This window comes from Gadus morhua, chromosome 5 (assembly GCF_902167405.1).
Source record: "Gadus morhua chromosome 5, gadMor3.0, whole genome shotgun sequence".
Classification (NCBI taxonomy): Eukaryota; Metazoa; Chordata; class Actinopteri; order Gadiformes; family Gadidae; genus Gadus; species Gadus morhua.
This window is the reverse complement of record NC_044052.1, coordinates 4,391,050-4,415,362: the sequence shown is the minus strand read 5'-3', so window position 1 is coordinate 4,415,362 and position 24,313 is coordinate 4,391,050. Positions and strand designations below refer to the sequence as shown.

The following is a 24,313-nucleotide window of genomic DNA, read 5'->3' as shown; positions in this document are numbered from 1 at the left end:
TTTACTTTAGACAAATCAAACACACTTGAGCCCAAGCTCCTCCACAAAATTAATAAAAAGATTTTAAAAAAGCTTAGTAAATTGAACTCATAAATGTATACATTTTAATAAAATAACAGCGTCTTGCAAAGTTGTCCAATCATACCAAATAAAGTCTGTAACTTTAAAATCCAGATGGGAATGTGGTTGTTGACAGTTCAATCTCTAATAAGATTAAGATGCAATATGTGAAGCTTAACAAACTGCATTGTATCTTCTTACAGCTCATCGTTATGAAGAGTGCGCAAACTATCAAATGTTCTGCCACATAATAATTTTTTTCCAGTTCCCCAAACATAAAATACAAAGATTTTATTTAATTTGTGTATAACATAGTTAGTTGCATTATGAACAATAATGAACAGAACTTTTTAAGGAAATGGCACAGTTAATATATACACAAACTAATTCCAATTAAACACATTTCAACATTCTTTGATGCCCAACATGTGAGTGCTTACAGCGATTGGGCCACATACTAGCAATAGTTTATTCACAGACTTTACAGTATCATTATTTAGAATTAGGTTTGCAAACGCACTGTTTGCTCTTTATTTTTAATCACTTTTTGTTCTCCACGGTTGATAAATACTAGAACCACTGTTGCCTTCTGTATCAAATGTTTATATTATAATACAGTTTGTCTGTAGAAATTATTAATTAAGCATCACAAATATAAAATAATTTGATTTGTGTGTGTGTGTACACATAGTGCATTGTTTAAATACATTCTTTTACACTTTCCTAAATTAAGACCTCATTTTCGTATTGATTAAATACATACATTTATAAAACATTGTAATGTGTCTTGCAGCTGTAGGCCTACTTGGCTTTTGTTCATAACCATGTATTGAGATAATTCTCAAATATTGTGGCCGTTATACTTTTACTGGAATGGTTATACTCATTCATATATTTCTCTACAGTGTTTAGCACCTCATGAAGTTCCAGCTTCTTCAAAATCTCTCTCGAAGCATCATGATACAGTCCGATTTTGCTTTGGTTTGAACCTTTTCACTCTTTAGTATCTACTATGCCTTAATACAAACATAACGTTTGAAGCTCTTCAAAAACATAACCAACTGCCTTCATAAAAACATAAAGACATTAATGAAAACTTAAAAGTATCATTCATTCCTTTTTTTTCTTCGAAGGAGTTATAATCTGTGCCTGGTTAATCAAGGTTTCTGAAAATAAATGCTGAAAAGCCGAACTTTATGTCGCCTGATAAGTGGGTCAAGAGAGGGTTCAACTCGAGAAGACTGTACTCGTGGCTTTATGTCAATCAGGCAAGAGCGAGGCAATCACCCTAATTTATCTGGGCCGTGGATTTGTCTCATACAATAATGTCTTTAGAAATAAAATAAAAATAGTATTAAATAATAAAAAGTAAACATAAATGTTCTTCAAAACCATTAAAATCCGATAGCGAAAGTTAACAGATATTCTTTACATTGTTGAATAACATTCCTTTTATTAAATGTAATAAACATTCATCTGAGATTTTTTTTATGTGTAGCTCTAAAACTGTTTTGTGAGGTGTGGTGAAATGCCAGCTTTGACTAACTCTTATGCCAGGTTTGAATAGCGTCGCTGAAGTCATTTATTTCCCATTAATGCACCTCTGTGAACGTGGACATCTCTTGAGGAAGGGGTCGCCCTTAAAAAAAGAGAATATCGGAACCTAAAAAATGAACACAAAACACTAGAGGGGCCTTTAAGTGCACACAAAACTATTTAACCACTACACTAGCTGATTTTAATGCCACCCTATTAATTGTTGTCAGAATAACTCATAGATTGTCTGAAGTCTTAGGACAATGTACTTTTCAGAATCAACCACTTTTTGTCTGCTTTGTACTTTGTACCAACTGACAAAAAAACAACATTTGTTTAAAACAAAGAAGAAGAACATTCAAAATGCCGCATAAAGCAAAAAGAAAACGAAATCAAAACTCTGGTTCTCCATGCAAACATTTGCTGAATGCAACGCCAGTGCGCCATTCTCTCTCTCCAGGCGTCCGGCTCTGTATATATCCACAAAAACGATACACCAAAAATCCATCCTCTAGCATTTAGACAGCGCTTCGGGGGGGGAAGTCTTTGTACAAACATGTCCCCGCTCCCCCCCTGGCCAATCTGCTTAGCAGTACACAGACCAGTAGATGAGGTTGAAGAAGATGTAGGACCCGGGGAAGAACATCCGGGAGTACTTGTCGATGGCGTGAGTGTTCTGCATGATGTTGAGGGCGCGCAAGCTCCGCTTCTTCTTGGTGGCCGTGGACTCGCTGCTCACCGACAGGTGCACCACCATGTGCTCGGGCTTCTCTGACACCGACACCCCGCGCATCTCCTGCTCCTCCTCGGGGCCCATGGGGTCCTCGGTGTAGCCCGCCAGGCTGTTGGTGTCGGCCTCGCTGTAGGTGCCGTCCAGCATGGTCATGGTGCGCGTGTGAGAGATCCCGCAGGTGCATGCCAGGGACTGAGGGAGAAGGTTGGAGGAACGGCGATCAGAACAACGACTGAGACGACAGAGTTATGCTATTTCCGGCATGAAAAAAATCATTTAGACACTAAACGAGATGTCATCATGTGCTTGGATAACACGGCGGGAGGGAAGGTCACTTCAAGTTGCTATAAATACGATTTGAGAGTTGTGAAGAGAGGGCAGGAGAGAGCAAGATTTTGACAATAAACAACTGAAATTAAATGCCCTCACTCCCTATCTTTCACCACCTCTAAGAACATTGTGTTCTTAGAGGTGATTAGGGTGTGTGTGCGCATCTGATTAATAGGCAGGATGGATAGCTTGTACTCAGAAATGTGTACGGGAGCTACCTAAAATCGAAATTGTCTCATACAGAGCTTACCACTAACTAGCTAAGTGTTCATGACATTTCGAACAAATTCCACTCAATGATAGCGATTGTATCTTACTGGCAGCATCTTTAAAGATAGAAGATTATGTCTTCAGTAGATAGTTGATGAAAAATCAGTTATTTTAGGACACTTCCCTGCATGATCGAGGGTAGACACAGGCAAGCAAATTACCAAGCTTCTTCAACGAGGCAAAGGGTGTGCATGATTGTTATAGGGGAACATTTACATTGTGGGCAGTAACAACAAAGGCGAAGAAAGGTTAGGGGAGTGTCCATCATGGATAATTAAGGATTGGCCACGGCTGAAGTCCGCCATGGTGAAACAGGCCAAGTTAATTTGCAATACGCTCTTGATGGAAGCAGTACACAAGGATGAAAGACAGCTTAAAGATTCTACACAACAATGGAGTCAGAAGATGGGCAATGGCCTCCGTATCAGACGTAATGTGAATGCTAACTAACGTCAAACTACTCAATTGGAGAGAGGAAGGGAACCATCTCTAAATGCAAGGATAATTTATGAAAATAAGATTAAAGGAGACATAGTATGGTGTTTTCCCAACAAGTAAAAATAGCATTTGAGCCGGCTGCCAAACTCAAATACCGGAGTGGCAGTCCGGCAGCTCAGCTCCGGGAGTACAATCCCTTCCTCCTCCATTTCTCTTCCACCGGACTGCAGCCGTAGCTTCGGCAGCAGTCCGGCAGCTCCGGCGGGGGGAGCTCGGCGGCAGTCCAGCAGAGAAAGGGATTGTATTCCCGGAGCTGAGCTGCCGCCGAGTTCCCCCCGCCGGAGCTGCTCGTCCGCTGGTCCGCAAAATCTTAGCTGGGCTCTGATTGGAAGGGAGTGGGGAAGTGGGAGGTAATATTCACGTGCCCCCTTCCTACGTAGGAGGGGGCGCCGAAACTGACTCGCTCGTTTGGTAACTGTAGGCGGGGTACTTTCAGAAATGCATATCTCACTCAAATAATCATGTAGAGACTTTTTTCAAAGTTTGAATGCGTGTGGGAGCACCAGAGACTCAAAACAACACCCCAAATCCCAGGAAAAGTGTTGTTTTCGTAATATGTCCCCTTTAAAATATTCATTAGAAACAATGTAAACAAGTTTAAATCCTTTATATCTAAATGGTAAATGGACTGCATTTATTGGCGCTTTTCTAACCACTGGCCACTCAAAGCGCTTTTACAATATTGCCTCACATTCGACCATTCATTCACACATTCACACACCGACGGCGGAGTCAGCCAGGCAGGGCGAGCCAGCTGGTCTGGAGCAGTGAGGGTGAGGAGTCTTGCTCAGGGGACACTTCGACACTCAGGAGCCGGGGTTCGAACTAGCAACCTTCCGGTTACCAGTCAACCCACTCTACCTTCTTAGCCACATGCCGGCAAGTTTTTTTATGATCATCAGGGTTCACCTTTCCACCATTTCTTTCCGCTTACTTGGTGCAATGTTTACCTGTGACCTCGCCCGTTCCCGCATTTTGCGCTCGCGCCGGTCCTGGACGGTGGACAGGTAGTTGACGGCGGCATACTCCAACACGGACAGGAAGACGAAGACGAAGCTGACCCACAGGTAGATGTCCACCGCCTTGATGTAGGAAACCCTGGGCATGGAGGCGTTGACCCCCGTGATGATGGTGGACATGGTGAGCACCGTGGTGATGCCTGGAGAGCGAACACATACACAGGAGGGCAGCGCAGTGTTAAAGTGCTGCGTCGTCCAACCGCTCGCATCAAATATTAGCATCTTGTCGGTTAAATTAGTTTCCCGGCAGCCGCTCTGCCAGAATGAAGGGTGTGGGTAAACAATCTGAATCTTATCAAGCCTCCTCACCCCAAAAGACAAAGAAAACAGATGGCGGAAAAAGGAAATGCAGTACATGACAAAACACAGCAAAGTGAAAAATGGTTAATAGCATTATGACAAAATGACAAGGGAAGAGGAGAATAAATGAACCTACCCTGATGCATATAATAAATGCATGTTTCGTGTCTTAGTGTCAATGTGGGGGCCTGTGTGTGTGTGCTTGGTGGCGTATGTGCACGCATTTGTGTGTGTGTGTGCGCACGCCGTTGATGGATTGAGTGCTCAGCAAAGCTAAGTAATGTACAAGTCACACCAAAAGTATTCAGGGAGTTCTTTACAAATTAACAAAAACCATGCAACATCAATCAGCAAAAAATAAATCATCCTCCCATCCCCTCATCAGGCATGCAGAGTGCTCAACAGACAGTCAAAGCATCATTGGAAGGGTTCTGGAGGATGTCGACGCACCCAGGGAGACTCGCGCGGGCACGGCCCGCCGGTCGATCCAGAAGGACACCCAGGACAGCATGACCATCAGGGTGGCCGGGAAGTAGGTCTGCAGCAGGAAGAAGAAGATGTGGCGCCGCAGGGTGAAGTTGATGTACAGACGGTTGTACCAGCCTGTAATGAAAGGGGAGGGAAGAATCATACAGGGGGAGGGGGGATAAACGATGTTGTTTGGAAAGATCTGACAGGGGAATATCATGTTGGTGCCAGCAACATAGTTGATATTTGTGCATCATAATAAAACATGAATGGTTGAGCTATTAAGCGGTTGGCAATGTATTTGCCAACATAAACACAGGCCTCTGAGCTTTCTGTGCCCTTTTTTTTACGACCAAACAAGAAGCATGCAAACTCATTTCTGTGTTTTAATTTGGTTTGCAGCAGTTTTGTATTTCAATTTACTCCTGTGCCTTTATGTTTTGTTTTCTCTCCATCTCAATCCAAACCGTGTGTGTGGGTGTGCGCAGAACATGTACAGGGGATGTGTTCCCTTGATTGTATACCTGTGCTGCTGTAGAAAGCCAGGCGGGATGTGGTGTGGAATTTCTGGATGAGGAACTGAGACAATGATATCCGGTCGTCTGTGCTGAGTGACTCGTCGCCACTCTTCCAGTACAGCATGAGGTCCTCGTCGGTGTAGGCGTCTGACACACATCCGCCAAGCAAAACAAAATGCAATTAAAGGTGCTGTCGGGAAAGCTAAAAAAAGCTATTTGTTGGAAATGCCATAGCCATGCGATAGATTTTAGTTTGTGAAATGCTTTGTGAGAATATCGGCAGCGAGTTGACTACCCCTACCTTGATATGAGCCATTTTTCAACCACTGCCGGCTGATTTCTGACCCATCTAGGCATCGCTTACCGAATTAGTTTAGTGAATCCATCTTGCCTGTCAACCCCAGGTGTGTGAAATGCAACACTCAATAGTGGGCCAACAAGGGAAGGAGCAGTGAGGGAGATTTCGTTTAAAATCTTCAAAGTATCTGCTCTCTACAGCAGCTTTAAAGAATCATTCAAGATGCCCTTTTCCTTGCATGTGGTGCTGATGTTCTAAGTGGTTGTTCTTTCCAAGGTAGAAATATCAGTGTCAATTTCACAGAACCGTTCTGTGTGTAGAGATGTAGCACAGTCAGGTCTGGTTTGGGAAATATGATTTGCATGGGTTCAGCCTGCATGTGGTTGTCTTATCATTGTGAGGCCTTGAAGTGGGCAGACCAGATCTGGATACTGGATACCAGATATTGATACCTGTTCAGCCATCACAGCCTTATATATACTAGGGGTGTAAAAACCTTCTAATAGTCTGAGGATTTTTTTTCCTTTTGTCTTGTGTGTTTACATTATTGCAGTCAGTTGTTAGGATTTTTTTAAATATAAAAATTATAAAATCCAATACAGAGGACACACTGCTTTCATGCCATAATTTGACACGCCGCCTTTCATAGTGCACATTGGACTGGACTACATCTCAGCAATCCCTATTTACTGACTACAGAATCTATTTTAAATCGGGAAATCAAATCATGATATTTAAAAATATATATATTCAATGATGAGACAAAACGACTTCCAAAAGTCCAAGCCGTTAAAAGTGCCGGACAGGTTCAATTAATATCACTGGTGAGAAAATCTGGTTCAAGTGGGGTGATTTCCAACTCCATGGAAGTGATAAACAGCAAAACAACCCCCCAATCAGCAGCACTCTGAGGCCTCTATATTTAGCGACACGATGAAAAGGAGAGGCAATTTCTTTGGAAGGATTCCAATCTTTCAAATGCTTAAATGGTGGCGGCGCTGAGACACTGTGAATGAATTGTTGTCTGTAGCACAGGGAAAAGTGATGCTCTTAGCTGGGTCCCCGACCAGGGTTCCATCCACCAGGTGAACCAAGGGAAGGCTACTCACTTGTTTATTATTTTAAGCTCTTGAGCGACATGCCTGTTTATAAAAGCCAATTATCCCGGACTACCCTGCAGATGCATTCGGAACATATCAGAGATGCATGACTTTACGTACTCTGCCTCTCTCTCTGTTTCTCTCTCACCAGTCTCTGTATCTGCCTCCACGTCATGATTTAGTCAATGTGCACGCTGGTGATTAACAACATAAGTGCACTGCTTCTTGTTCCACAGTTAATGTGATTGGTTAAATGCCCAAGCCACAAAATATCTAAACTGTGCAAATGTTGGAGTTGTTGTTGAGAGAATGCTTACGCTGTTGAGGTTGAAACGCTTCACGTCGTGTGTTATTCGATTCATTAATGTTAACTTAGTAAGGCCAAGAGTTCTGAGTTATGTCTTATTTATTTTTCATTGTTATCCCATTTCAGGGCCGAATTCTAGTGCTTACCGTGTAATTATGTTGTAATGTGCTACATTCTTGCATTTTGTTTTGCAAAAATGTTGTTTTCCCTTTTTAATTCGATTTTTCATTAATCATTTGACATTTGAGCCAAATGGCAGATTTCTGGTTGTTACAACAGCCAGGGTTTGATTGAGTAAATTCCCTCTGACAGGGAGATGCAATACCTCAAACAAACAACCATAATAAAATAGATTATTATTAATATTCCAATTCATATAAATTATGTTCTCCACCACTCACAACTCTCCAACTCCAGCGAGCATGTCTGGGAGTCCAGTGGGAAGCGGCTGAAGTCCATGTTGCAGGCTGCTGTGACTGTCACCCTGTTCAACACAGAAGCATGGAGAGCAATGAGCACCCGATACAAGGCACACTGGGATATTATAGACACGCTGATGAAAGCCCCCAGGGGAGGCCATGCTGTGTGGGACACTATCGACTGCATGCTCTCCTCATCAGTTAGTGAACACCGGCTTTAAGGGTTGCAACGAAAATAACAAACACAGAGGAGGGCTGTGCACCACGATGAGCACAACGTGGTGGGAATACCAGCCAAGCACACGCACACACACATGCACACACGCAGGCACGCAAACACACACACACACACACACATTATTAAACACACACACACACACACATATATGCACACACACACACACACATACACACACACACACACGTATACACATATAAAACACAAACATGCACACACGCACACGCAGACACACCATGAGCATACGCACACATACTCACACAGACACACACGTGTACACACACACAAACACAGCATATTTAATAATTGCATTTCATAAAGAGTATAATAATGTTCATAAAGAATATGATAATGCAAACATCCCCGTTCTTTGTGCTCTTTAAATGTCAGGCTCCTTCTAATGGATTCAAAGATGTCCCCCCCACATATCTACATAGTACTTTCTTGTCAATCATCTCTGGGTGTTTTTGTTATTTTGTTACCCTGGGTGCTCCTTACAACCTTCCCTTGATAAGGAGTGCTTAATATAGCTGCCTGTTCAGAACTGGGTAACTTTTTTAAAGAATAGTGGCCTGGCCCTGCTTATGGTGACTACACCAGTAACAATAGTCTTGAATAATAATTATAGTATCGTCAATATTTTGTTGATCTGGGTACTTCCACAGTGAATACTCACTTAATGGTGTTATTGAACAAGGTTCTCAAGGATCAAGGATGGGTTTTTTAAACTGGTTGAATGAATGTTCCTAGCAACGCTTGTACAACTGGAACTTGATTCATCCGGATATCAAAGTCCACCAGATGAGCACTTTCTTAAAGTGTATCTGTGTAACGTGTTTAAATGACTGAACATCAACCACAATAAATGCTTTTCCAATAGTGTTCTTTGTGTCGGTTACCCTTTGTGTACTTTCCTCGTATTCTCTTAAGGTGTTGAAGTGAATTCAGTGACAACATGAGTGCTATGACTCATGCAAGACCTTTTCTTAAATGTTAATGATTCTGAACAGAACATTTCTTGGTTTTGGTTTTGGTTCACAAAATATGTCTGTACATGTTGTTCTGCTTTGTGATAAACACCTCTTACATCAAAAAATCACACTATTTTTACTTGACCATTATGACATGACATTGGATTCTGCCTAGAGCTGTCAGTTAAACGCGTTATTAACGGCGTTAACGCAAACCAAATTTAACGGCGTTAATTTTTTGATCGCGCGATTAACGCAATTATTTTATTGAAAAAAAAAATATATATATTTTTTTTTTTTTCTTTGGCTCAAAACAAAGAAGAAGTAGCCTGACTGCTATGTTCAAATGACATTTGTTCAAAGCAGTCGTTTAATGCACTATAGGCTCTTTTTTTGTATCGTCCTGTTTTGATCAGTGTATATGCCAATGTTGTTATCAATAAAAAATCATTTGCACAAGGCAAGCCGATGCACTTCACCATGTTGATAAGAGAATTAAAATGAGAAGAATTATGGGACAAAAAAATCAAGGGATATTTAGCATAGAAAAAGAATTTGCGATTAATCGCGATTAATTAGAGTTAACTATGACATTAATGCGATTAATCACGATTAAATATTTTAATCGCTTGACAGCTCTAATTCTGCCCAATTGCAGCTGTGAAGGATAGAAACCAGGACAATAGCAATGGCCATGAATCTGGCTCAAAATCTGCCAGTAATATCGTGAGGTGGTTCAACATTTTTGCTACAGAAGCTTTTTAACAATCAAAAGGATTTGAAAGACGGCATATACGGCATTTCTTCCCTTGAGAGGTATATGCAACAAAAGAAGAATTTTATGAAAAAAATATAGAGAATATGGCAATCAGTGCTTGGCCCATACAGCTGCATTAGGTACCTGTGAATGACTATTACCAAGACCACACTCAGAAATGACTTAAGTTGTATTTGCATACACCTTTGACCCATAGCTATGGAGAGGCTAAGTCAAAGCAAATAGAGAGAGTGATACATTATAAAGAGATAATTAATGGAGCTGCCACATCCATTCATAAAGGGCAATGGTCATGGCAGAACAAACATATAGGAATACATGTTTTACCAATAATTATCCATTCATGAGTAGTGAGTATTTACTTTTGTTCACTTCAATGGTATATTTGATCCGCAATTGGCCCCAACTTTGCCGTTCTCACATCCAAATGTACTGTGGTTGGCCACTACCTTCCTTACGATCAAATGCTTCACAACTTTTTTGTCCAACAAAAAATAGGGCAGTCCGATCACACATTACTACATAAACCTTTGTTATACGTCATGTATCATATTTCTCAATAATACCCTTCACTTTGAATTCAAAATTGGTTTAATTAATCAGGCAGATCAAAAGACATTGAACCTTTTAACATTGAATGTTGATGTAACAATCTGCCAGAAGATGCACTTGTTATTAATTTCATTCATATTATTCGAATTATTAATCAAAATCAGTGGCCTCAGCCATGAATCAATCTAGCAACGACTGATCATGTTATTCAACAGAAATTGCCTGATATAAATACATCAAGCAACAAGTGATCATGTTGTTTTCATTCAACAGAAGTCTCAGCGCATCTTTTCAAAAACCCACTACCTCAAAGAATCTCACATAAGTGCACAATTCTGCTACATCACAGCGCTCTGTTGACTATAAAGTAAACAAAAACCTATCATTGTATTTCGAGTGTGATTCTGATTCGTCAGCCCACATCCTTATCAACTGATTATCAAGACATATACATAATATTTTTTAATATATGCAGTACAAGGATCGGATGCCTTATTACATTGAACACCTAATCATTGGGGGCACTACATATTCAAGGACAGCTGGCATGCAGTCTTTCACTGTTTCAGAATCTACAGTATGAATCAGTCCTATGTTTTACCAAGAATCCTTCGAACACGGAGGGAGGCTATTTTGTTACTTCGATAGCGTTGTGGAATATAAAACATATAGGCCTTTGTCCAACATAACTGAACCGATATTTCACAGTCATGTCCTGGTGGAATTTCCTTGTCTACCTTTAGCTTTCTCAATGTGGACAATTTTAGCTCGAAAAAACGTTTGCTCTCAAAACGACATCCACACAGAGAGACGTTGGTGTGAACATAAAGCGCTTGCAGGGTCATGTGTGGGGGGGGGGGATAGGGATAAAAACGGTTCCTGTTTGAAAACTTTGCACTGGCTCTCATTCTTGCTAAGAGCTGCTTTTTATTTCAGGGCAAATCGATTCAGATTGCGATTCTGATGTTCTAATAAATAATTTGTAGAATATTGTAGATCATTGGCCACAGAATGATTAAGCCTTGTAAAGGGGGTTCACACGACTACTGAAAGAGTATAAAAATATGTTATAAATCCAAAGATGTTATTGAATTACACACCTCTGGTTGACGAGGGTTTCTATTCGGGTTTCGTTTCCATGCTGTTTTACATTTGTACGTCGCAATTTGTAATCACAATGGCAATAATTATTCTTTCTTGAATAGTTTTTTCCCCCGTAATGATAGATTTGACGCGTGATCAGTTCCTCACGGTGGTAAGACGGGGCCTCGTACCTCAGGCTGTAGAGGACGTGTCCGTCCGGGAAGACGCGCAGCATGATGTTCTCCGTGGTGGTGTCGTGGATGAACGAGCGCTTGGAGTGGACAAAGAACACGTCGGGCACCCAGATCTTCTTGACCAGGCGCCCGTCAAACGTCATGCTCTTGTTGGTGCTGCTGGTGAACGACAGGCGCTCGTCCTTCCAGTAGTGACGCAGGTACAGCGTCATGGTGAAGTCCTGGGGAGACAGCAACATTCAACACCTTGTTTAATAGTTTGGCCTGTTTAAGAAATAATTGTTTAAAGGCCTGTGATTCAAAGTGTCCCTGATTGTGTTTTGCTCGGATCCGAATAAATGTCTGTTTATTAAATACATATGAATAATACATAAACAATTAAAATACATGAACTAAATGAATAAATACTTATGTTTTGTTTAACCATTTTGATTTTGTCAGAAGCAACCACACATTATTATCTTAGGGTTTATGATGTTCTCTCCATTGGGTGTTCCTTTGGTCCGTTTGCCAGTGCAAAGAGCCCTTTAGCTCTTTATGAGTTGTTGCGGTGTTACTCTCCTACACAATGTAACTTTAATCCTTGTTGTGAATCATTGCCTTAGATCAGTCATCTTTCGTTGTCCCACTTGGTTGTTCTGTGTTATGTTTAGCATATCGTCTATTAGCATATTGTTATGTGTCCAAAGTAGAATTTAAATTTTCACCTCAGCTATCAAAAAATCCAATCCAATGCATGTGTAATTATATTTATCCAGATCATATCATGCAAACGTTGAACTATAGAAAATTATCTGACAAAGAATATTGTCATTATTTATAACTATCATTTAGGGAGTTAGTGATGCTGAGTTCACAGAACTCTGCACAACATAGTGAAACTTCTGGTGTGATTTACTTGAATAATACACATCAGATCCATGTGTTCATAAGAAAGATTTCGAATACACGTTTTTCACATTTTACAAAAATCATTAGGTATTTTTTAAGACTATGCCTGCATCCTGATTAAATAATTCATTAAAGGTTGCTTGTTCACACAGTGCAAATAGACATCTGATGGTACAATTAAAGCAAATGCTGATTGGCGTTAGTTGCCGATTGCCTGCTGATTCTGATTGGCTGAGTGATTCTTGTCAGGAGCCTGTACCGTGACTGTCTTAATATACTTTCCTTGCCTATATAAAAAGGACAAATTTAATTGCAGTTCCCTTGTCGAAGACATCATAAACTTGAATGATTGTTCCAGAGCACAAACCTAATGATAGAACCTGTGCTTAGGAGGGGATATCCTTACCATGTCCACTTCAGAGATACTGTCTAAACTCTCCACTTGTACATCCACTCCTACAGGGATTGCTGGCCCTAGTAAACAGAAATTGAAAGCAATGGTTTCAGCAATGAAGCACAGTCAAAATAGGCAAACACTAGCCGCGTTTACATGGACACATCTATGCCGCATGCATAGAAAATGGTCATGCATACGCCTCATTCGGAATAAAATTATCTGTTCGGCATAGATTCTATGCCGAATAGAAGAGGTGGTGTAGTCCGTTTTAAATCGCCATGTATACACTTATTCCGCATAGATTGGGGTTTAACTTAGTGCAGCCGCAGTAGTTCGCAATTGGTCCACTGAGCTCCGTCGGTACTTTTAAGCACACCGAACTTCACCGCTGTCAAGGAAAGTGGATTTATTGCCTGATTCACGTCTTTGTTATCACTCCGTAAAAGTAGTCCGGTAAGCGTGTCCGGTTGCTAAGCGACGGGACACATGGGTGTTTATTAATGACGTGTTCGCGTATCGTAGTGTCCGCGCTCGTCCGAGATAACTGTAAATGAGTAGGCTACTACTAGTACTTTTGCAGGCTGAACGTTAAAATACTTCTTAACTTAGAGAGATGGCAGCTGCAGTAGTTCGCAATTGGACCTTCGAGGATTCCTGGTCACTAAATTCCCGTAAGACCACTCTCTCCCACCTGCGGACTCGCATCCAAATTCCTCTTGTTTGCGGCGGAGCTTAGGGTAAATATAAAGATCTGACGAGAAATTGACGTTGCTGCGCTGTCGTCCTCCTTCTTAATTGAAGGAGCAGGCAGAGAAAAGCTCTCTCCTATCCCCGATAGTGATAAGACATCCATTATGTCGCCGCCGGTCCAGAGATGTGTCAGGTGTGCGCGAGAGACAGAACGGATACTTTTGTTACTGCCATGTATACAGTACATTCGGAACACATTTTAGGAACAGATCTATGCAGCATAGAAATCTATGCGGATCAGATGTGCCATGTAAACGCGGCTATTTTTAGCAATGTCATCAAATGTTTGTTTATAGCTTGGGTGTGTGGGAAAGTTGGTTATGCGTTGTATTGCCATGTTAGACACACACTTCGTCTTTTCTTCTATGAGGTGTAGTGTGACACGGTAACCAATTTAAAATGCAATCTCACAATAAAAAAAACAATATTTTGTAATTCATCATCAGTTGGAAGGGATCCGACATGCTAAAGTGCAATCGCAAAAATAAAAAAAAACAGAAACTTACAGTTTTAAAATGATTTTGATTCTATACAACCCCTGCAAGGCAATCATGTGCTTGTAAACATACAGCATAAAAATATTGGACCAATCTACTTTACTACTACTCACACACTCAAAAGTGTCCTTGCAGCGGAAAAAAACACCAGGGAACTATTTTAAAACAACTCCATATTCCATTTACTCTCAACGATGGCTGCTATTGAGCTGTTGATAGAATGACACCACTTGTCCACCACACCAAGCATGCAATCTGACACAAGCCTTGACAGCCTGATCTGTGCACGTACTCAGAGTAAGGACGAACCAGCGTGGTTTAGTGTGCCCATATGTTCACGCAGCCAAGGAAAAAGGTTTAGAAGTGATATGTGCTCATAGATATCCAGCAGTACTGTATTCCTCAAAAGATTAGCAAAGGCGCTAAAGGGCTGATTATAGCGGCCAATTTTTATGCCGTGAGGGGAATGAAGATTGGTTCTTTCCACAACTAAGTGAGGAGGCGCGCCCCCTATCGCATGCATTACACCTTAAATCTCTTTCTCCCCTGCTTCTTCTTCAAATGGAGGAATGTACAATTAGCGTTTGAGTAAAAAGCTTTGGGTCTCTTTAGGTTTTTATTAGCAATAGATAGATCACAGTGGAGTTTGATATGAAAACGGTTCTCGTTACTCTGAAATAGGCCAACATTCAAGGTGTTCTACTTCATGTTCTTTGGTAAAGTAGGTTTAATGTGAATGAGTTGTGAGCTTTTGGCAGACAGACGCCTAAACCTCTTCCACTACAGTCCTGAGTTTGGCAGTCAGTGTGTGTTTCAGGAGTAGCAATTAAGGGAGTTCATTATCCTAATTGGCCTAATGACGGGTCTGTGTAGGTGGATAACCTGTTACCATATTAGGTCCACATCGCCAACGGAAATTTTTAATTAAACGGAGACTGGGGAATATGCCTTGAATGTTGATTATGTGAATTGTGTGGAATGTTTGTGATGTTGCACACAGCATTTTTTATCAATACTTTGGCCATGATCCAATAATTCCCAACTGACCTTAATTAACTCTTGGCCAGCCACTACATGTTACAGGCGAATGAGGCGCATCACTAGCACTAGTTTCTTTATTATTTTGTCTCAGAACCAACTGACTCTGAGACAAATTCTGCAAGTTTGATTTTTTTCTGTAAGTCCAAGTTATGATAATAAATCATAGGCGATAAAAATTGAAAGGGTTATGCCGAAGACGTGAAGCATAGGGCTCTCCCCCTGGCAATGGATTGACATTTTTTGTCTGTTTTTTATCACTTACTATATCTGGTTTCTTCTTTGAAGGAATGATGATCTAAGATTGCTCTAAATGATTGACATAAGTAAGGAAGAGAAATGTGAAGGAAGAAGACACCGTCACATAAATAATTCACTCTTTCTTTCCGTCATGTGGTCATATTAACCACCCCTAAATATAGTGTCTATTCTGACCTTCTTAACATTTTCAAATACAGACATACAACATATAGTGTGTCACTCATAACATATAGTGTTATGAGTGACACCTTGTCCTACGATAACACATCTGGGAAGAGGGTCTTTAGAATATAAACTCACTTTAACTCCCATTCATGACTATTTAAAGCATGCAACAGGCTACGACACTATTGGCTAATTGTCTTTTCTAATGATATTCCTATTATGCTATCTCTTGTGCTGATGACCTGTTTTACTTCGCATACATTGAGACAATGAGAAAAGGGAGGAAGGCAAACTTGTGGCGTATGTAAGCTGCTTTTGGGAGTTGGCTTTGTTTTTAAACAATAGGGTTAATCAAGTATTTATTAGACCTTGACTTGAAAGCGCTCGGCTATTTCAGACTGAATATTTTTGTTCCAGGTGTCACTTTTTTTTCATGGCTCAAGGCTTTCTTAATATCCACAATACTGACTTTGACAACGAATAGAATTCAGACAGGGATTCTTGTTTACTGGGTCTTTAACCTGCGGTAATACGTTGAGTTTACAAAAAAGCCGCAATCAAAATCAAATCCACAAATAAATCTGTGCATGGTACATCATCCATTCACATACATATACATTTAGCAGGATTTATAAATATTTCATGTCAGCTGTCATGGAATTGAAGACTTAGTTGAGATTTAGGCTACATCACATGGTTTGACCCTGGGATCGAGGAAACCATATGCCATATTGAGTATCTCCACCAATATTCCTATGTATTTTAAATGTTCTTTAAAGTAAAAAACATTAAACAATGGCAAATGTGGCTCTTCTTTTTTTCAAAAAATATTCCAAATCAAAATATAATCAAGAGAATTTCTTAATTGCAATTTCACTTCAAACATTTTGATTTTGGATTTCAGAAATTCAAGCTCAGTATTCTAAAGTGTTGAATTATTCACTCTGTAGGTTTGATCATAATTCGTTCATTAATTTAGCTAGTGACTGTGGTATATCTCCATGATTATTGGAGCCTTGTGTTACACCTGACAGATGTGCCTGGGGGAGACTCCTTACCCCACCTGCAAGCAGACTTCCTCTGTTGAATGATAAGGTAGGTTCATCCCAACCACGTTTGGTTAAGATGCTGTAAATCTCAATGATGTCTCATTTAAACAATATAGTCATTCATTTCAAAAATAGGGTATGGGGCTGGTGTGATGATCGTGCATCAGCAAATAAAACTTTACCGACCGTCGGATTATATCTGGAAACCTGAGACTATTGCTACTAGTAGGCCACTACCTCATTGGAACAAAATTGCAACCATGCAATACATTTGCTAAAACACCACCCATCAAAATTATCCAACCATAATAAATGTGCCATGGCTGTGTTATGACACTGCGAATAAATGTATTTCTATTCAAAAGGAAGCATTGTGGAAGCAGTTTCCTCTATCGGTTGTGGTGATTCTGAAAATAAAGAGCAAACCAAGCAGTCTTGTCATGAAACTGATAAAGCTTGAACTGCTACAACCAGATCTGTAGCGGAGGGGAGGGGGGGAAATGATGGATGGAGTCCAACGGGATGGGTTTTCCGGATGTGATTTTGTGGAAAATAATGATCCCCTCATTGGCCTCGACCTACTATACCGGTGGGGTAGCCCTCAGTCGTCCGGTTAGGGAGCAAAGTGTCATTTATATGGTAACAGCTGTCTTGTCGCTTAACAGATTGGTGCCCATGCTCTTATCTAACCCATAAGCAGGAGGAAACCTCTGCCAGTGTAATCTCCTCATCATTACTCGAGCTGGGGTGGAAGCGGGAGGGGAGGGGCCCTGCAACAAGCTGGGCTCTGCGCTAACGCTAACAACGACGAGCTCAATGATCTAAGAACACTATGGCTAGCCGCCGCCGCCACGGCTGATGCCACTGCTGAGGCCACTGCTGCTATTTCAGTCCCCGCAAATTAAGCCTGCATCTCCAAGAGACATCTGGCACGCGTCTCCTCCATACATCAGCGAGCGCTGCTTCACGCTTCGGCCATGAACGCCAAATCTAACAAGCGTGGGCTCTGATTACTCTGTTCAAATGTTCCCCGTGAGCCACGGTGCCTCTCAGTCACAGCAACACACACTCACCCGGGTTAACATGTCCGTTTAGCGCATCGGACCGAGGCCAGCGATGAACAAATCTGTTCATGACATTTTGAGTTGGCAGATGCTTTTCATCAGTCAACGTCCTCGGCGATCTCTTTCCAGTAGATAATGGCATTGCATTATGAGCCCACAGTGGACAGTAAAACGGTATTCATTTGGATAGAAATGTTGTGGGCACATCAATGAGCAGAAAATCAATGGATTATTCTACTCTTGCCTCTGAAGTGGCGTGACTTAATACAATCTCCTAATTGAATCTCTTCAGGGACAACATCAAACTAATGGCTGCAACAATCACCGTCTCAAGGTTATAATAATGCCATGTTATTGGCCTTTCAGGGGAGAGGTGTCCACCGTCTGTGGTCATTGTTAGGAAGCCAGGCCTGAACAATGGAGTTTATGTTAAATGTTTATGTCTATAACAGTACCATGTTCACGCCTGAGTCCCACACCCAGGTAGGGATGCAATTCAAAACGCTGTATGAATGCACATACTTACATAGAGCCCGTGCACACATAGAGATCTCCCACTCCAGTACACGCTCACACTATTTTCTCATTCATCTTTTGTCGGAAGGGAGGGGGGGGGTTACTCTGGATCATTCTGAGATGTGTTTCACGCGTGCCCCAAGACAATCTCCTCCTCTTTATAAGCATGCTTTCTATCTCTGCGTTCACCTCCACCTAAAATAGTTCTGGCAACCTAGACTTTTTCATTTATAAGTGCCAACGCATTCAGCGCAAGGCCAAATGCTCATCAGAAGACTCATTGAAGAAGGCAAGGCGAGGCGAGGGTTTTAGTACCTGTGTGACCGTGTTCTACGCGTGTGATCTCCATTAGAATCGAATAGCGAGTAGCGCTGAGGCTAAAGGACGTCGCTTTAAGCATGTTAGTAGCAACCCACACTATCCCCTGACCCTGCAACTGAACCAAATCTGCTCACTGATAACGCAATACCGCATTATGATTTATTTTTTTCAGTTCAAACCCATGCCCGGGCATACAGTGTTCATCCAATCACAACCCCATAACCGACGCCAGTCGCTCTGTAGGCAACATCAAATGATCTGGCCAGAGGGGGGGATCCCCTGCCATCGCCCACGCCCATCGCACACAGGGATTAGCAACAAGCTTTAAAGTGTTATTTTATACTCCAGATTAAGCGGAACAGCCCAACCGTCCGTGTATCTACTGCCATTGCCTTCTGGCGGTCCCGTGGATAAATAAATGAATAAATACAAAAATACACGTTTTAAATGTGTATCTAACAACTGTGCGGCACCCACCTAATCAATGCATGTCATTCAAGATAAAGATCAATTCACGCTTTAAAGTGTTGCTACATCCATTGCCTCTGGCGGCTGGCTAACACTATTTATAAATAAATGAATAAATAGAAAATATAATATAACATAATAGAAAACGATATAAAAAAAACAACATTTTAATTGTGTCAAACAACTGCATGGTACCCACCTAATCAATGCCAGTAATTGATTAGGAATTGAACACATCAATGTGTGTTTGATTTCTTTGGCGTCACTGTCTGAATGGGGAACATGAAACATGTTTGGTTGTGCCCTGTTTGCTGCAAACACAAACACAAATGTTCCCCACCGCTCCCACAACAACATATTTTTGTATCAAACAATCCCAACTATAGAGGGGAGGAAACATCAAACACGGAGACTTGTGACTTTTTCTCTATTGAACCAAATGCCATCTGAGCGTGTTTGCAGGGATTATCACAAACATGAAATCTAGACCATTTAGTAATGCGGTTGTTCCCTGTCTCACATGGTTACATTTTTGGGTTTGGGGCCTGGGCAAGGGCTCATACTTGAAAGGCTGCCGACAAAACTTAAAAATCCTGGAGCAGAAATTTGAGCGAGCAACCCCTGGACAGCATTTGCTGCTCCAATAGGCTTCAAACGTTACCAATTGCAGCACAGCAGCGCAGGAGTGCACAGTTTACGATGACGCAAGTCCTGTGGTTCGAACCTCATCTTGGCAGGCCGCCGCATATAACCGCACTGACAGGGCTTTCCACAATGGGTGGAGGGTCAGAGGGGAGCACAGTGCTTCTCCAAGGCTCTTGCCTTGTTGAGTTAGAAGGCAGGTCAGGTGACGGGTGCAACCTGCAATCGAAGCCCACCAAAGTAATTCCAGGTTATGGATCATGCTGCTATCTGTTCTTCAGATTTCGATTAAATTCAAATCACACTTTTAAAGAGGAGAATACCTCCGTGAGTCTAATTTTCCCTTACTAGAGATCGCCCCTGTTTTTGACAAAGGTGGTGTGCGTAGGTGTACATGGTGTGTGTTTTTTCTGCAGCTGTGGTCGCCCCCTATTTAGCACTATTTGTTCACATTGGAAGACATTCTCTTCCGCTGATTAGACTTTTCTTCAATCAGACCCAGCTATGAATCGCATTCGTCTTCATATTGTTCAATACATTTTTTTTTAAATCATTGGCATTGAAAGGTACTCAATAAGGTAGGAGGAATGCTTCTCCAGGTTAGATTGAAAAAAACGTGCAACGGAATATGGACACTGTAAATAAACCGAGGGCTCTCTATAATAATGGCTAACAAGACACGGTCAAAAATAAACACACAATGTTTGTGGAACACAGCCAAATTACACGGTGCAGGCTGCACTTTCACTGTGGTGGCGTGTGAAATTAAATGGGTTGCTACTGCGATGTTGGTCAGAGGCTGGTGGAACTTGGTGGACTGACACTGGCATACACATTTCAACACCCATACCACATCAAAGAGTCGGACACGTGCTGTAGGCTGCTAAAAGATATGCTGACAAGCTAGCAGGTTGTTCGGGCCTCCAAGAGAGATGGGGTTGGAAAGAGGCTGTTCTTTACCTCCAGCTGTGAAAGTTCTGAACTGGCTGGGAGTGCATTTCTGCATTCTCTCAATCTCCTTTCCCCCCCCCTTCCTTTTCCCACTCAAGGTTTATGTGCTTTTTTTAAGCACCCGCAACATTTTCCTCGGCCGTGGAAGAGCGTGTTATTTTATTATTAGATGGAAGAGGCACATCATCCTATAAATAATGCTTCTCTTGAATACAATAACCGCAGCTAGGTCGTAATAACAGTGGTTAGAGTCCGAACAACTGCAGTCTAACGTGTTTTTTTTTAGCGCCACAGCAAACCAGCACGCATGTGTTTAAAGGGAATGCGGTCAGTAGTCATGTGGCGGTGGCTGCTGTTCCCGTTACGCACCTCCGAACGCGGGCCTCATGGTGAAGTCATGATCATCCACTTTGAGGAGATTCTCTGTCTTGGGCTTGCGAGACTTGGTCACGTCCGGGGGCTTCTTGGTCAAGGCACTAAGGAAATAAAAAAGTAAAGAGGGGCAGAATATCATATCAGAATCAAGTCCCCCCCTGCTGAGAGCCTGCAGACACACTAGAGTCTGGTGGAAGAGAAACATCACGGCCATGCAACGCCTCTGACCCACAAGAGTGGCGCGTGTTTCTTTCCCCCTTCGTTGGGGAGTGTAACTGCATCGAGTGTCCAACGAAGCCTGTCATGTTCCTCGTCATTTACAAATTATTTCGTGAGGGGTCTCATGGTGCTGGATGGCTTACAGGGATCGTGTTCAATTGAGGGTAACAGCATGCAACAAAAGGCTGGAACAAGCCTCCCTGTGGAGCCCCAAATGGAGTTGAGATGCTATCCCCTCGTATTTATTAGTTTTCCATCTGATACCTGGGCTGCATATCCTATTCCGGCCATACAATGCACAACTGCCTTCATTGCCTCATCCCGAGATACACAGCACAGGAGCAGAGATAAAACCTAATATCCTGATCTGAGAGAGAGAGAGACAGCGACAGAGAGAGAGAGAGAGGGGGGGGGGGGGGGAGAAAGAGAGGACGGAGAGAGTGGGATAGACAGAGAGAGAGAGAGAGAGAGAGAGAGAGAGAGAGAGAGAGAGAGAGAGAGAGAGAGAGAGAGAGAGAGAGAGAGAGAGAGAGGGAGAGGGAGAGGGAGAGAGGGGGGGGAGAAAGAGAGGACGGAGAGAGTGGGATAGACAGAGAGAGAGAGAGAGAGAGAGAGAGAGAGAGAGAGAGAGAGAGAGAGAGAGAGAGAGAGAGAGAGAGGGAGAGGGAGAGGGAGAGAGGAAAGGAGATGTAACATAATTGCATGTGATAGTGATGACGCAGAAGGCACTAATCACATCAGAGTAAAGGTAAAAGACAAAATAATGCATCCGTCCACGTCCACCATTAAAACAATATGCAGTATTTCTCTCTTTCTGTCTTCTAGTCACTCGTGACATAGAGTTGTCCTAAAATTCATCCTCATGATTAAAAAAATATATATGTGAAAAACAAGACATCTAATTAACAATCACACTATACTACATAGAACATCATTCTTTAATCGTTGTTATTTTACGAATGGGTGTTAGAATATCGATTTTTGGACAGCCCTGTTATTCTAAAAGACACTACATGCTTTACATGCTTTGTCTGATCAGATCAGAGAGGTCCTATCCACGGTGGACAGATGGGCCAAACGTTCCCACGGTGGCTGGCTCTGGAGCTCGAAGGTCTTTCCGTGTAATTAACTAGTAGGAACAGTGGCCCAGTGGCCATGTCATATACGGTCACCTGATTGGATCAATTGTGGGAGTTTGATCGTTCATAAGAACGATAATTAAACAGCGCGTCATGACAATCAGTAGAAGTCACAGATAGTTCGATCCATGTGCTGCTGTCCTTATGCTGGTTGTTCTACTTTATTTCCTTTATTAAAGTCAACGATGCAAATTTGGAAGTATTTTGTTTTATACTTACGTGCCGTGCTTCTGCGTCTCCACAGTCCCGGTCCATCTCCGCACGCGGTGCCGGTGCCGGCTGCACTCTCCGGTAACGAGCAAACATAGAAGCACAACAAGTGATTTCACCCAATAAGGCATCATGCGCTGCACGGAATTCCACAGGTGAGTCCGAAAGCCCTGTTCAATCCACAGCCTTCCACAGACCGGCGCATTGTCGTCTCAGTGACAAGCTGGGAGCGCGAGAATGGTGATGATGAGAGTCGTTGTGCCAAGAGATGGAGAGTTAGAAACGAGCCTGATAAGTGTTCCCTGCCCTTCACGATGGCTATGCTATAATGCGCGACATCTGCGCTGACACGCTCCCTCTGCTGCCTCTCTGCTCGCATCCACACGACCTGCTCTGGTGGAGCGAATGGGTGGGAATGTGGTGGTCGTGCGTCCTTACGCTTTCCCGTGCACGCCCGTCCGTCAGCAGTGCGCGCTCGAGGGGCACCTCCTACCTGGCAGGCAGTGCGTGCGTATGTCTGTGCGCGTGCCCGCGCGTACGATCCCAACATCTGTGCAGCGAGGCTTGCAAAACGGGATTATATTGGCAGTAAAAAAGTACATTGTGTATATAGACACAAGACATGCATTTCACACGGGGAAAAAAGCATGTGTGTATGCTTGAAGTAGGCCTATAGCATATATTTTAATGGTTAAAACAATTATGGGCCAATGCTATTTTATTGATATTTTATCAAGGTTATGGAGGGGGGGTAAAGATGAAATGCCAGATTTGATGCAGCAATGGTTTTCCTGCAGTAGGGGTAGTTGAGTGAAGCTCTCAAGTAGCCTCACAGCAAGACCACTAGTTGGGAGACGGGGTGAGCATGGCAGATGCGCACCCCTTTGAAGATTTACTGGCCGCCCCTACACGTGTGTCGTATTTCCCCGGAACTGTGTAGCCTTTGAGCAAAGCACGGCTCATCAGGGATTTAACAGTGTTCCGCTCTGGCTCAGCGTGAGCTGGCTCCTTGGCGATGTGTCAGAGAGCATAGCATAAAAAATGAGACAAACCCAACATTCTCCGGGACTCTCTCTCGCAATGTTTAAACAGACGAAGCCTTTTGGTTAATTTCAACATGTCCGCTCTGTCCATAGGGTATTTTTGAGAGGAACACTTAGTATTACATTGCATTTTGGATTTATAACCTCACAAGAGCAAAAAAAAAAATTAAGAAAAAAGAGAACAATCTGGTCACATACCCTGGACTCCAGGTCGTTGTTATAATATAAAGACAGGCCTCTATACATAATACATAGAGTGATAGTGGGAGCTTCTGGCCATGCCTTGTTACACACAGAGGAGACAACAGACTGAGGTCATGTTGTGTTCATTGGGATTCCGGTGTTGTATGCCAGAACCACCACCACCACCTCAAGTGCATCCGCCCGACTCCCCTCCCTCCCTCCCCCCTCCCTCCCCTTGGATTGAGGGCTCTCCACCGCCAGTGGGGGACCATCCTACTGCTCTCACCTCTGTGCCATCCGCATTCACTCAACGGCAAATTGGCTTCACAAACAGCCTCATTTCCTGCCAGGCGGCCGGCTAATACATCATGCATGGTAGGAGATGGGGGTGTATATGTGTGTCTATGGTAGCGGGAGTAGACTGCCGCGGGGAAACACACCTTCACCTTAACTTCTCCTTAA

The 24,313-nt window shown here is 42.5% G+C and overlaps 1 protein-coding gene across 1 annotated transcript; it reads right to left on the bottom strand.

The window, feature by feature from the left end:
• Positions 1–81: 81 nt before the first annotated feature.
• gabrr2a (gamma-aminobutyric acid type A receptor subunit rho2a) lies at positions 82–24,023 on the bottom strand. Its single transcript, XM_030357253.1, has 9 exons — positions 22,635–24,023; positions 21,052–21,158; positions 12,970–13,037; positions 11,670–11,893; positions 7,839–7,921; positions 5,739–5,879; positions 5,197–5,349; positions 4,378–4,586; positions 82–2,521 (listed from the first exon to the last, which is right to left on the bottom strand). The coding sequence occupies exons 1-9, from the start codon at positions 22,757–22,759 to the stop codon at positions 2,183–2,185; spliced, it is 1,449 nt and encodes a 482-aa protein (XP_030213113.1). The 5' UTR covers positions 22,760–24,023; the 3' UTR covers positions 82–2,182.
• Between the last annotated feature and the right edge of the window lie 290 nt (positions 24,024–24,313).

Bases quoted from the DNA above. Each gene is read 5' to 3' on its own strand.
- gabrr2a (XM_030357253.1), bottom strand. From the start codon at position 22,759: ATGATGCCTTATTGGGTGAAATCACTTGTTGTGCTTCTATGTTTGCTC. The intron at 5,350-5,738 runs GTATACAATCAA...CTTTCATTACAG, and splicing joins GGCTTTCTACAGCAGCACAG to GCTGGTACAACCGTCTGTAC. The intron at 2,522-4,377 runs GTAAACATTGCA...CTTCTCCCTCAG, and splicing joins GGGAACGGGCGAGGTCACAG to TCCCTGGCATGCACCTGCGG.